The 14806-nt window shown below is 54.7% G+C and overlaps 1 protein-coding gene across 1 annotated transcript in view; it reads right to left on the bottom strand.

The window, feature by feature from the left end:
- The window catches only part of GLI2 (GLI family zinc finger 2), a 225570-nt gene that overhangs the window by 159293 nt on the left and 51471 nt on the right, over positions 1-14806 (bottom strand). Inside the window, exon 2 of the mRNA XM_070423488.1 lies at positions 6487-6651. Within this exon, the coding sequence (XP_070279589.1) occupies positions 6487-6622 (136 nt within the window). The 5' untranslated portion in view covers positions 6623-6651. The remainder of the gene's footprint in view (positions 1-6486; positions 6652-14806) is intronic.

The raw sequence follows: 14806 nt of genomic DNA, 5'->3' as shown, positions 1-14806 counted from the left end.
GTTGAAGCACCTGTTGCTTTCCTCACCACCAACAGTCGGGAGGGATGTGACCACTGTCAGACTCCGGAGCCGCAGGACCTCAGCCTGCATGGTCTCATGGCTACCCCCACCTGGGATCCCCAGCCACCCAGGGTTCACTCCAGGGCAATCAGGAGGCTTCTCCCTCCCACCCACCCAGCCCCCCAGGTCCTCAGACAGCACTGCCCATCTCTGTGGCGCCTGGACCCTTCCCACTGCAAGTTGGGCTTTCAAGCTAACTGACTTGGCAGGCATCTGCCTTAAACTTCTCTGGCTGTTTCCCTGGTGCCTGGGGAGGGGAGGGGAAGAGGGGAGATGGGGAGGGGAGATGGGGAGGGGAGGTGGGGAGGGATTTTGGAAGCTCCACCTGCCTCCCAGGCTGGAGCCCTTCTCAGTCCCCAGGGGCCACTCTGCTGCTCCCCACACCAATGTCCACCCACCCTTCTCTCTGTTAACTGGGAGGTGGGGGGTGGGGGAGGAGGGGTGACCTGCAGATCATGGACGGCCCAGCTCCTGTGCCCAAAGGGCTCTATGTTCAGTCCCGATGCCTCCAGGTGTCCCACATCCACCCCAAACACCAGGCCTGACTCCATTATCTTCAAAATGTGCCTGAGATCAGAGGCGGTGAGACCTGGCCACAAACAGAAAATAAATTACCCCCCCCCCCAATGATAAATGGTTCTATTAGCAAACCAGATTGTTAAACTCCGATATAACAGCACGCAGGAAACTGGGCCCATCCATTCTCCCTCCGGCGCATACTGAGTTGTAAATAGGTTATTTTGTGTGTAAATAACACATTAAAACACAGCATTAGCTGTGTCTTTTGATAGAGAGGAAATTGTTACAAATAAATAATTCCGGACAGGAATGTAAAATAAGCCAGATTTAATAGTGCGTGCCTGGTGCAGCCGTGTTAAACATGACTAAAATGATAAAGCCCAGAATATACTAATAGTAAACTATGCTCTGACATCAAAGTAATGAGGCTATATTTCTACCCAGCTTGAGAAATGCTAAAATTAGTTTTGACAGAACCAAACATCAGGAAAATGTTTCTGACATAAATACTGTCAATTTGGGGAGCTGGTGTTTGGGCCAGGAGGGGGCAGGGCCAGGGGCAGTGTGTCCACTCCTAGGAAATCCGTTTCCGGTCCCAATGGTGTCACCAGGTGACTGTTTGTGCTTCACGCCTCTGGACCTCAGTTTCCACATCTGTAAAGTGAACAGGTTCGAACGAGATGACCTGAAGTTCCTCCCAGGTCTGCACAGCCGTCCGCCTTACCCACGGGACCCAAGCGGATACCTGAAGCCAGCCTATAAATACTGTGCTTCTTCTCATACATACACAAATTAAACCTGTGATAAAGTTTAATCAGGCGCAACAAGATTAACAACAGTAACTAATAGCAAAATAGAACAATTATAACAATATTCTGTAATAAAAAGTACGTGAAATATGGTCTCTCTCTCTCTCTCTCTCTCTCTCCAATAACCAATCGTGTAACCCAGGTGGCTACGGAGTGACTACGGGCAGGGATACGGACAGCGTGCAGAGCCTGGACAAAGGCATGATTCGTGTCCTGGGAGGGATGGAGCTGGACTGCACGAGATTCCATCACCCTATGCAGAACGGCGCACAACTTAAAACTTGCTTTTTTGTTCCTGGAATTTTCCGTTTTATATTTTCAGACTGAGGTTGACTGCGGATAAGTGAAACCACAGATAAAGGGGGACTGCTGTACTTGGAAATAGCGTCAAAGCGCCCCCCCGCCCCCCAGCACTGTAATAGTTTAACATGCGCGACACAATGAAGCAGGAGAACTGAGGCCGTGCCCCGGAGGCGCGGCCCAGGCCCAGGGAGAGAACAGGAGCAGGAGCCCTGTGCCTGCCCTCGGATGCTTCCTTCTGCGTGGGCAGAGCTTGCCAGCTCCCAGTGCCGGCCAGAGAACACAGCAGCGTGGGTCCCACGTCCAACAGGTATGCCGGCCACCTCGACTAAGGAGAGAAGCCAGGCGGGGGAGGGGCTCCCAGGGTCAAGGGGGAGGGGAGAGGTCTGCTGTGCTGGAGGAAAAGGGACGTCCAGTCTGATTTTGGATGGCAGCTTTGAGTGGCATTTAGGGCATGCGGTCTCAGTGTCGTGCGTGAGACCAGGCTGTGCAGAAGGAATGCTCACCCAGTTTATGTCACTAACATTTACTTCCCATCTCGGCAGGCACTCTGCTAGCCCTCTAGACACCCTCCACACCACCTCACCATAGCCAGGAATTATCTCCTTTTTACAGACCAGAGACGTGAGCTGCCTTGCCCCGGGACACACAGCTAACAGGCGGGGAGCTGGGAGGAGCCAGTCCCTTCCGTGTGCTCTGCCGTGGACCGAAAGGAGCGTCAGCCCTCCCCCTGCGCCCAGGCCTCCAACCCTCAGCACCCGAGGCGACGCCAGCGTGCCATCAGGAGTCATTCAGACCCACAGAGAAGATGCCCGGCCACCACGCTGTGCCGTTTCCTGGGTATGCCAAGCTGCTGGGGAACTGAGCTCTGCTCTCCAGAAAAAGTCCGAAGGGAACTGGCTGTTCCATGTGGCTGGGCTGTTCAAACAAGCTCAGAAGCAGCATCAGCGGCAATCCTGGAAATCACTTAAATAAGAATAATTGACCACTTAGTCACATCTGAGTGCACTTCCAGCCCAAGGCAAGAGCGTGTGCCCCAGCCAAGCAGCGCAGGTAAGCCAGGGAGGCGGGCCCACTTGGTAAGTTCCAGGGGCCTCATGAGGGAAGAAGAGGCCAAGGATCAGGCCAGCCCCAATGACCCTGGTGCCAGGGGACCGCAGGGCCAGCAGAGGCAGCTGGCTGCACCAGCCCACCGGGCACACCCCTGGCATGATAGGGTCAGATTCACCCCCTCGTTCAACCATCATTACCAGGGGCAGGGCTCAATGGTGAGCAAACAGTGCTCTGCCCACACGGTGGGGGAGGGGGGGCACAGAAACAGAGAGGGGCAAGGACACCAGGGACTCGAGGCATTGATCAGTGCAGGACACGGTGAGGCCACATGACGCGGGGGACCCCTGGCCCGGCGTCTCGGCAGGAATGTTCACGGTCTGGCCTGTTTGCACATCCCGGTGTTTGAATTTGAGAAGCATTCCGGGACAGACGTGATGCCTCACTGCAGAGCAAAGATGCACCTCAAAGAAACTTGCCAAGAAGCCGCAGAGCCAATGAACAAAACAGTGGTGGTGCGGCTTCCGGGGGCACAGAGGCCTCCTGCAGCGAGGGAGCTCTCTGCCGAGTCACGCTGTGCTCAGCCCTGTGACCGTGAGGTCACGCCACATCCCGGGGTCCAGTTCAGCTGCATCTAGCAAGTGAGAAGCCTGTCACACATGCACGTGGCCGGGCCCCGGCCCGGGAGGCCCTGTCTCCGCAGGTCTGGGTGGCCTGGAATCTGCGTTTGTTACAGTTGTCTCCTGAGATTCCACGGCGAGGCCAGCTTCAGACCTCTGGGCTGCTCCACCTCAGGGTGCAGGGGAGAAGGATGAGTGCAAGAGGCCCGGGGCCGCCAAGCACAAGTGTCCAGGGCAGCCTTGGCCCAGCGGCAAAGGGCTGGGACCCAGATTTGATTTCCGGCCCTGTACTCCCTCCACCACTCTCGAGTGGGGAGACACTGACATCAGAGCCTCCCCCTACCTGTCTGGCCTCAATGGGTCAGCTAGCAAGGGCTAATGAAGGGCAGACTTTCTAAGGCACAGCCCACAGACGGAGAAGAGAAAAACTGGTGAAAGCTCATAGTTTAGTTGGACCTCAGATAGAGCTGATGTGCCCAGCACTTTACATGGGCTCCTCGAGTAATCCTGACAACACTATGAAGTCGGTGCTATTATTATGTCCATTCTATAGATGAAAAAACTGAGGCACATACTGCGCAGGGTCAGGCGACCTGGCTGCAGTCTGGGTTGCTTCCTACCACTTCCCTGCGCTGCATGGCCGGGGCAGCTACTACCCACGAGGTGCCCTGAGCCAGGCAGGTGGAAGCATGTTATATGTCTGCTGTAACCACAGAGCAGCTACATGTATGATTCATACTTCACACCTGGAAAGACTGGCCCTATGGTCTAAAAGCACATACCGGAAGGAGACTCCCACCCTGTGCCCTGAGCCCCAGACCCCACTCTGCTGGAGCGGCTGGTGGCCTTGAGCAAGTCCCTTCCCCACCTCACGTAGCCTCCCCGACACTACGGAAAGGTGGCAAAGGGGAGGCTCCAACTGCTCGTGAAGGAGACGGCTCACCTCATACCCAGGAGCTCCACATGGGGTGTCCAAGCTCTGTCCCCGAGGCCACCGCCTCCCTTCCGTCCCCTCTGCTCCCTCAGACCGTCACGCTCTCTCGTTCCCACCGTGCTGAGACCAGCTGGCTATCAAGGGACCTGAGTGAGACTTTGGATGCCATGAGTCACTCACAGCACCTCGGCCACCTCTGCTAGGATGCAGTAAAGCTCCAATGTCACCAGACCTCAAAGACATCCGTCAAATGCCCTGAGTAGGAGAATGAGGCCCCGAGAAGGGAGCGGCCTGTCACACTAGGACCCAGGGATATTGCTGACCTAGAACCGTAGCCAGGGCCCCCCGGGCCACACCAGCAGGCGCTCCGCACGCCATCCGCAGAAGGTGGGCATCACGGTCCCCCGGCACCAGGGACCTGTTCCAGATGCTCTGCTGGCTCCATGCAGGAACAGCCACTCCTCCCTGACTCCAGGAGGGCCCTTTCCCGGCAGGCTGCTCGGAGGGGGGCAGAGGGAGCCACGTGGTGGGCTGGTTCCAATGACACAAGCCACTTGCCAGGGGCTTGACAGGTTACACCCACCCTCTGCTGGAACTCATCCCCCGGAGGGCTCCCCTGGGCAATAAGGCGACAGGGGCCTCTGGGGGTGGGCAGGGCCGGCCCCCTGGGGTAAGGGTAGGTGGGGTGGAGCAGGGTAGGTGCCTGGTGGAGCTGCTGCACTCCAAGCTCTCGGCAGCTGCCTGCCCCGCCTCAGGTCAGACCCCTCAAGCTCCTGTTGTTGCTGCACCACTGGTGACAGCAGGTCTGATGCCGGAGGGGCTTCCCCCAGCTACTGCCTAAGTCTGTTCCCTGCTACTATGACACGACAGTAAATGACATGGGCAGTTCATAAGCCACTCAGCCCTGGCGAGGGAGAAACAGCTGAGGGCCCAGCAGGGACACGCTGAGCCGGCTTGCTGGAGCTCCCTCAGGCCTCAGGCGCCTGGGCCTGTGCATCAGGCAGAGGGACAGCTGGAATCGCCACAGGCAGGGCAGGCCCTGACCCAGAGGAGGGAGCAGGCCAGGTGCAGACACAGCCAGGCCGGGACGGGAGGCCAGCCTCCAATCCACCATCAGGCTCTTGGCGCTGACCCGCCCTCCCCTTCCGTCTGCCTCCTGGACACCACGCCGCATGAGAGTCCTCCCAGTGTCGTGCGATTCCCCAAGTTCCAACCCCGAGCTGCGCCAGCGTGACCCGTGGACAGCAGCCCCCACGTCATCTGAGGTAGTCAGGAACTCAGGCCTTCGCCCTGTTCACGCCATCCCAGCGCTGGTTCGAAACGCAGGCCCTTGTGCTGCCCAACTTCCTGGCCGGGCCCTGCACTCTGACAGTGACAGGGACCCATCTGTGCTCACATCAAAGTGAGGGGCAGCGCCCACACTCCACCCGTCCGTCCCGCTGCCAAGGCGGATGTCCCGCTGCTGCCGAGCTGTGCTTGAGCAGCGAGAGCAACAGGGCGTGACTAAATGCACTTGAATAAAAGGGAAAGAAAAGAAATCCAAGTCTCTCCATTCCTCGGAGACAGAAATAGTTCTGTGGCCTCCAGATGGACGGCGCAGACACAAGGGGAGGTCTCGCCTTCCCGCCAAACTTTCCCACCGGGGCGCTGGCACGGCCAGTGGAAAGCAGAGTATTTCTCTCCTACTCTCCAGGGCAGTAAAATGAGAGGCTGTGGCTCCATAATCCTTCTGCTATAATTAAGTTGGCCAGAAATTCACCTAAGGATACTAAATTCTGTACCTGACCCTCTAATTACAGCCAGAAGGGATCAAGAGACAATTACTTCTAAAAGAGTCCCTGCGGGCCAGAGCAGGAGCAGTGTCTGGCACATCTCAAATGTGCCAAGTGAACACACCCCAGGGCTGCCCAGCAGCCCCCGGCCTCCCTTCCCCCCTCCCCTCTGAGTTCTCAGGCTCTCCTGCTGGAGTCTGAGCTGGCCCAGTCCCCCTGCCTCAGATCGGGGTGGCCAGACCTCGGGAAAGCCTGCAGGCACCCGTCACAGTGCCTAGGATCCGGGAGCAGGGCGCCCTCCTCTTCACCCTCCATAAACCCAGCACGCCTGCCCGATGACATGGGCCACCAGTCCAATGAAACCCTAACGGGCTAATGAAGGAGACCCCTGCTGCCCTCCAAGTGTGCAAAATAGAAAGTACCTCCTTGGGCAGCCGCTGCGGCCGCGGCCACAGCCAGAGCAGAGGTCTTCCTGCCCGCGTCGGGGAAAGCAGCGCCCTCCGGGATCGCACTCTTGCCTTCTTTTTTCTCCGCGGCGGCTGAGGCGGACGTGTCCATCTTAGCTGCTCATGGTCCTGGTGGGAGCCCTAAAGAGAAGACAAAGACACTCACCACGCTGCCCCAGACCCAGCCGGGAGCGCCGACCCAGATTCCCCGCCGCCACCACCACCGCGACAGCAGCCCGCTCCATTCTCTCATAATTGGGAAGGAGGGTTTAATTAATTTTGAGGATTATTAGTTCTGAGACTCATCTGGTCTTTGAACGACCTCACGGACAACAGGTGCACGTTTTCATTATTTTTACCCCAGATTTTAAAACCTAAGCAACAAGTCAGTTCCTGCCGCCGAGTGGTGAGCAGCGAGGAGAACTGCATTGAGATATGAAGTCAGCATCACAGTTTTCTCCAACTCAGAATCACAGGAAAGAAAAGAAATCGAGAAACAACAGCGTGGGGGTCCAGGAAAAAAGGTCCTCGTTTCCTGTCCCTTCCCTGCTCACCGGGCTTCATCTTTCATGTATTCATGTGCATGTCCACTCACTCATTCATCCTCACATTTTCCATCATTTATTCACTCACACACACTCAGTCAATAGATTTCTAAGCCCCTACCATGCAGCCGGCATCGTGCCTGGTGCAGAAGACACAACACAGTCCATGGAGCTTACATTCTACTCAGAGACAATAATAAGTAAGGGGAAGTCAGTGTGTATTTAGCTCCAGCTAGAGAAGGGACCTGGGAAGAGAAAGCAGAGCGGCGGGATGGGGCAGTGTGCAAGGGGCTTGCCGCTGTGAGGTCAGAAGGAGCCCAGGACAGCCAGGGGGCAGAGGCCAGAACCAGGGGCCTGGGTGGGAGGGACTGGCTTGTGTGAGCAGCAGCAAGGAGGTGAGCGCAGGCCCTGGAGCGGGGACAGGAAGTGACTCGTCATGAAAAGGGGTCATTCTGCTGTTGTGTGGAGAGCAAGTTTGGGAGGAAGGGGCACTATGGCAGTGACCCTGGGAGCTACGATGGTGGCCTGGATTGGAGGGAGGTGGTGGACCGTGGATGTGCTCTGCAGGCAGAGCCAAAGGACCTGGAAGAGCTTGGGTGCGGCTGTGACGGAAAGAGGGGTCATAGCTAGGGAGGAGCACCCAGGGGTGCAGGCACGGGAACGCTCCCTGCTGGCGGTGTGCAATATGCTTCACTAATATGCTTCATCACTCGCACATGCGGCTGACTCAGCGTTTGTATCAGATGTCACAGAATAGAAATGTGAAAGTCATTTTTCAAAAAAAAAGTGAGATGTCAAAGATGGCTCCAATTTTGACAGAGCAGCTGGATGAATGAGCGGCGGTGCCGTTTGCTGAGATGGAGCACCGGGTGGGAAGCAGGTCCGGGGCAGAGGTCAGGAGCGTGGTTGGGCCATGAGCCTGTGAGATGCCTATTAAGACCCCCAGAAACTGCTGGAGATGCAGGTTGGAGCTCAGGGGAGGAGTGGGAGCTAGAGATGGTGGGCCTAGGGCAGGCAATGCTTCCAGATCAGAAGCCGGCCAAGGAGAGTGAGCAGGAATGGCCAGTGAGGGGAGGGGAGGAGGGAAAAGCCCAAACACCAGGAGAAATGTCTTCAGGAAGAGGAAGGAACAATCAGCTCAGCCACAGGAAATGAGGTCAAGACTAGGAAGATGAGGCCGAGCTGCAGGTTCAGCCACACGGGGTGACCAGGGTCCGGTGGGGTCAGGAAGGGCCTGGGACGAGTGTGGAAACAGAAGCCATCTCTCAGGAAGCTTTGCCATAAAAGAAACAAAGAAAATGGGTGACAACTGGAAGGAGTTCAGGAGGCCGTGGTGGCTGTCCCAGGAGGGAGGCGGGTGGGTCTGCAGCCCGTGGAAGGTTCCGTCCTGGTAGAGGGCTTGTGGACCACAGAGTAGCAGAATGGAGGGCAGTGGTCACTCCATCCCCGGGGCCTCAAGGCTAAATCACCTGTAGGAGCCAGAATCTCATTTCTCAAATCTGCACCCTACTCGGTGTCTTTCTAAGTAAAACTTGGAGTGCACCAGGGCACGGTGTGACGCATGCAAGACGGCTCCCAGGGCTGCTGGCTGGCCGAGTGAGCAGCACTCCCAGTGTGGTCTGCACACAACAGCCTGGCTGCTTTTGCCACCTTCAAACTCCCCGTCCAGACACCCACGGCAGATGGGGACAGAGACGTCTTCTGAGGATTCTGGTAAGTGATGGCATTCCCTTTGGTCTCAAGATTCCAGGATCACTACCTGATCCTTCAAGACTACTTGTAAAATCTGTTCTTTCAGACTCTGACTGTCTGAATGGCCTGGGCCTGCTCCACCTTCTCTGCTCCCTTAGCCTGGCCCCAGTCACTTGAGCTGTACCTTTGAGTCACCTTCCTCCTCCCCAGTCCCCCACACATCTGATCAGCTGTAATGGCCACCGTTTCACCACCAAAGACCTAACCAGCACCGCCTCTCCCAGCTGGCTACTCTGTACCAAGCGTTCTTCCATCTTGAGTTGGTCCTGGGCACCTTCCACACCACCTTGCCCCCACCCCAGGTCACCGTCCATCTGACAGCCAGGACCCTTTCTCAAAACCAAATCTCAAGACTTTCCTAAACTCTCTCGAACAAGTAGCAGCTGGAATCCATGTGCCACATACCTATCAATAAGAGGCCCCAGACCTGGCACTAGCACTGCCTGCCTTATTTCACAGCCAGGCCTTGCCTGAACACTTCCAAACCCAATACAAGTAGCAGCCATCTGCAGATCTCTCTGTAGCTCCTGTCAGGTGGGCCCAGGCAGTGGCTGACTTTGCACCTCTCGGGAGGCCCCAGAGCCAGTGCACCCAGTGGACAGCTTCAGACCATACTAGATTACAACTCTACACATCCACAAGTGACACACTCAAGGGGCACACCCAGTGAGAACCAAAGTCTCACTGAAGCAAGTCCTGCTCCATAGGGGTGTCTCCTGCACATCAGCTCTTCCACTGTAGTTGCAGCTGGTCCTCACAGCCAACTGGCCTGGCGGTCAATTCCTCCCAGTGACACCAACAGCAATCAAGGCTCAACTACAAAAAGACTGTGCACATAACCCACACAGGGACGTACCTAGAATGACCAACTCAGGTGACTGGGGAGGCTGAGCCACTGAGCTCTACAGGACACCTACTACAAAGGCCACTCTACCAATTCCAGGAGACATAGCAGCTCTACCTAACACATAGAAACAAACACAGGGAAGCAGCCCAAATGTAGAGCCAAAAAAACATATAACAAATGAAAGAATAGAAGAAACCCCCAGAAAAAGAACCTAATGAAATGGAAGCAAGCAAACTACTGGATACAAAGTTCAAAACAATGATTATAAGGCTGCTCAAGGATCTTAATGAGAGCTTCAAGGTACTTAATAAGACTTTCAAGGATCTTAGTGAGAATTTCACAGACACGACAAAGGACCAGTCAGAATTTAAGCATACACTAACTGAAATAAAGAATAATTTACAGCAATTCAACAGTAGAGTAGAGGAGTCTGAGAATCAAATCAACGATTTGGAAGATGAGGAAATAAAAATACCCAATCAGAAGAGCAAAAAGAAGAAAAAATATGAAGTTAGTGTAAGGAGCCTCTGGGCCAACTTCAAGTGTACCAACATTCGCATCATGGGAGTGCCAGAAGGAGAAGAGAGAGAGCAAGATATTGAAAACCTAGTTGAAGAAATAATGACAGAAAACTTCCCCTACCTGGTGAAAGAAATAGCCTTCAAGTCCAGGAAGTGCAGAGAATCCCAAACAAGATGAACCCCAAAAGGCCCACACCAAGACACATCATAATTAAAATTCCAAGGGTTAAAGACAAACTTAAAAGCAGCAAGAGTAAAGCAGTTATCTACAAGGGAGTGCCCATACAACTGTCAGCTGATTTCCCAACAGAACTATGCAGGCCAGAAGGGAGTGGCAAGAAATATTCAAAGTGATGAATAGCAAGGACCTACAACCAAGATTACCCACAAAGCTATCATTTAGAATTGAAGGTCAGATAAAGAGCTTCACAGACAAGAAAAACCTAAAGGAGTTCATTACCATCAAACCAGTATTATATGAAATGTTGAAGAGTATTCTTTAAGAAGAGGAAGAGAAAGAGGAAGAGGAAAAGGAAAGGGAAGGGAAAGGTGAAGAAGGAGGAGAAGAAGAAAAAAGGTAACAAACATGAACAATAAAAAGGCAATAAATACATACCTATCAACAATTGAATCTAAAAATAAAAATAAGTGAACAAGGAATCTAATGAACAAAATAAACTTATGAATAAAATAGAACCAAAGGTGTGGAAACATGGAACAGACTGACCAATCTCAGAAGGAAGTGGGGAGCAAAGATCTTACTAGTATATGCACATGTGCATAACCCATGGACACAGACAATAGGGCGGTGAAGGCATGGGGTGTGATGGGAACTCAGTGGAGGGGGACAATTGGGGGATCAAAGGGGCCATCTGTAATACTCTCATCAATAAAGATTTTAAAAAAACACAAATCTGACCACATCCCTCCCCTGGATCAAGGCCTTGCTGAGCCCCCGGGCCTTCAGGTAAAGTGTTCCTGTATCTACCTGCAGCCTCCTCTCCCCACCTCCTCTTCACACTCAGTTCCCTTTAAACCACCAGGCCTCTGTTCAAGCCATGCCGCCAACCAGAGACTCTTCACCGTCTCCTATTCCTTCTTCAAGATGCCTCTCAGATGTCCCTTCCTCCAGGAAGCCCTCCACTCCTCTCAGGTCATAGCCACTTCAACTTCTGGACCCCTGCAGCAACCAGATACCCCCTTATTGTACTCATCACCCTCCAGGCCAGGCTGGCGTGGAACAACTGCTCAGGAATGCCGGTCAAAGGCTGTGAGGGGCCTTTGAGGCATCACAGCACTTAAGTACAAGTAATTTTGTGAACAGCATAGGTTTTCCTCCCAAGAGGTGAGGTGAAGGAATTTAGGCCCAACTTTGAAACACACCTTGAATTTGGAAATAAGGACAAAAAACAAAATAACAGCTAGAACAACAAACCTTTAACAAGTGTGTACCAGCTGTCAAGCACTTTATAGTATTTTATATAGGAACAATCCGACACCCAGAGAGGCTGAGTAACTTGCCCATAGACAAACACCACAGTGAGCACCCGCTCAGCGACTATCCTGCAAGGCAAAGGGTTTTGCAGAGTTCCCTGGCAGGCCCTGAAGTAACTGACTGTTGAGCCCTTCAGATACGGAGGCATTGGGCCAGGAGTCTGGGAAGCCCTGGGAGCAGGACTCAGCATGGCCCCTGTCCGAGAGCCAAACCCAAGGTGGGGAGACTAGTGGACAGGGACCGCTGGCCAAGGGCTGGGCAAATGCTACGGCTCTGTCCGGGGCTGCTTCCAAAACCCTGGCTCTACCTGTCTGCTGAGGCTGACCAGGGTGGGGCAGGGGAGGCGTGTGCAGTTACACATTTACTCACTAACTCTTCACTCGCTAATTCTTCATAGGCAAATCAGCTTCGTGCTTCACACTGCACTAGGCTGAGCTGGCCAGGCTCCACATACACACATCCCCCGCCCCAATGAACTGGGTGTCTTTCCCTGCATTTGGACACTCCCCCACCATCAGGGCACCTCTTGCACAGCTGATCACAATCTTCTATGCACCTAGCTGGCTCTCTGCTGGACTGGGACCTCCTCCAGGACAGGGCTAGGCCTTGTGCTCCTGGGTCCCCAGGCCCAGCTGGGCAGGTGCTCATGGGATGAGTTGGGCATAGGGACCAGACCTGCATCTGAAAGGCACAATGGACTAGAAACCAGCAGAGTGAGGGCACCCACAGGGCTGGCACATGTGACCAAACCCAGGCTCCTGGGGGGTGTCCCCAAACGCAGATGGGAAAACTGAGGCCAATAACTCTGAGCCCTCACTTTAGTGTCAGGGACTCCAAGGAAAGAAAGACACTCAAGAAGGGAGGGACTGTGTCAGCTTCTAAGGGACATGAGGAGGTCAGAAAGAAAAGGAGGGAAAGGCTGTGATGGTGGGGAACAGCCACTGAGGCTCCTGCAGGCCAACACCCCCCTGCTGTGTTGTCAGAGTGATGTCATCACCCGATTCTTACAGAGGAAGGAGCTGCCCCCGGCGCCACTTTCCACGGAGGAGGCAGAAGGTCCAGGTCAAGAGCCAGGGGCGCTGGGCAGAAAGCTGCCCGAGGCCTCAGGGCGAGGCCAGCCCAGAACCAGGTGAACAGTGTGGGAGGAAGGGTATTCACCCAGATTCCCCTCCCCAGACTGCCCAGGAGCAGATGGGGCTCCCTGAAGGCCTGCGGGGAGCTGGCCCGGCCAGGGACCCCGCCGTGCCCTGTGCCACAGGCCTCATCTCCTGCAGATCAGCCACCCTCCCCTCCCAGAAGAGGAAGGCAAGAGACAGAGAGAGGCTTGCAAATCACAGGCATTAGCGGGATTAGCACAATTTCTGGGTAAACACCAGGCTGCAGGGTCCCAGGCAGCCACTTTCACTCTCTGAAGCTCCTCTGATCAGAGGCAGACGTCTCCGCCTCGTCAACAGCCTTACCTGGGCCCCAGGGGACAGCAGGGGCTCCAGCTCAGGGCTCCCACACCACAGCCGGGGGGCTTGCTGGTCTGTGCGGGGTTATGTCCCACAAACCGCACAAAAGCCTCCAGGACAGGAGGAGTCGGGGGAACAGCATGCACAGGGGCAGGAGGAGAGAACACCCTCTCCAGCGAGGAAACTCACTGTTCCGGCAGGTCTGCGCTCACAGAGGGGGATGCAGCCACGCTTCCAGTTCCGTTAAGGGGAGGGGCACGGACCCGAAGCCCCCAGGAGCACCCTCGCCCTCAGGAGAGGGCACGCAGGTCACCTGCCCTCTGGGCCTCGGCACCCCAGGGCACGGGCAGCACCAAGAACCTCAGAAGGCATTCCACGGCCTCCTGGAGATCCGATTCCTGGGGTCTGGGTGGACAGTGGGGGACAAACAGCCACATTTTTTACAGAGTCCCATGGCTACTTCCAATGCACAGGCAGGTTTAAGAACAACTGCACTGGGTGCTCATAAGGACCCTTCCATCCTCCAAATAAGTTATAAGTTTCTATTAAAAAGCAAGGCTGCATCAGCTGAATGGAAAAAAATAAATGTTTATCTTCATTCACTTGGAACTGGAAGTTGGTGTCTCCTTCAGCCATGAACGTGGGCACCATGAGCCTGCCACCAGCACAAGTCACAGGTGTGCCCGCACCTGCTTGCCACAGCATTGCACCAAAGGTCGTCATCAGAGCCCCTGACCTTGCCGGTGGTGCCGGCACATGTATGACTGCAGCACAGAGGCGGTGCCGTAACATTTGCTCCCGGCAGGCAGGACTACTGGCTCCTGTGTATGTTATTCTCAGCACTGACAGCATTATTCCCAGGAGGAGTCCCTGGCACAGAAAAGGTTAAGAACTCCGATGAAAAAGACTGACTTGAAGAATAAATTAATTATCAGAGCAGAATGAGCGAATCTCTCTGAAACCTGCGATCGCAGACACCTCCCACCACCTGGCTTCTTTGAACTCCTCTAACGAGTGAGTCACAGGAACTGGAGCGGCTTCCCGGGCCAGTCAGTCTCCAGGAGACGCAGCCTTGCCTCCCAGCGAGCCAGCCTCCCCAGCCATCACGTCCTCACTCCTCTCTGATCTCAGCCATGCGGCATGCGTGCCCAGGCCCCACACGCACAGGCACACATGGGCACACACAGAGCACACACAACGTAGAGCAACAACCACATCCACAGTCACATGCATGCAGGCACCCACAGACCACATCCACACATCCACAGCCATGCTTGAGCTCTTGGGCACACATGCAGTCAACATGCATACATGGTCACACGCCACACATACATGTACTCACATACACGGTCACGCGTGTGGGCACACCATTGCATAAGAGATGCACACATTCACATGGATGTGTAGAAAGATACACACACAAACACTGGCGATAATAAACCCCCACCCTGCCTTTATCACAAAGTTATTTTTCAGATGAAATGAGATAAAACACATGAACGAGCCTAGAGTGAGGAGCATTGCCAATGCGGCTCAGATGAAAGGACATGAGCGTTATAACAGCTTATAATTGAAAAGAGGGGAGGGCGCTCAGTCTCTACTGGCCCCAAGGTCCCGAGACTCGTCCCATATCCTCTCTGAGTAGCCAGATGCCAACCGCATCGTTTCATTACCGCAGTGTT

The sequence above is a fragment of the Myotis yumanensis genome, unplaced genomic scaffold (assembly GCF_028538775.1).
Source record: "Myotis yumanensis isolate MYYU_CA2020_CCGP unplaced genomic scaffold, mMyoYum1.0.hap1 SCAF_8, whole genome shotgun sequence".
In the NCBI taxonomy this organism is placed as follows: domain Eukaryota; kingdom Metazoa; phylum Chordata; class Mammalia; order Chiroptera; family Vespertilionidae; genus Myotis; species Myotis yumanensis.
This window is presented reverse-complemented; position numbering and strand designations above follow the sequence as displayed.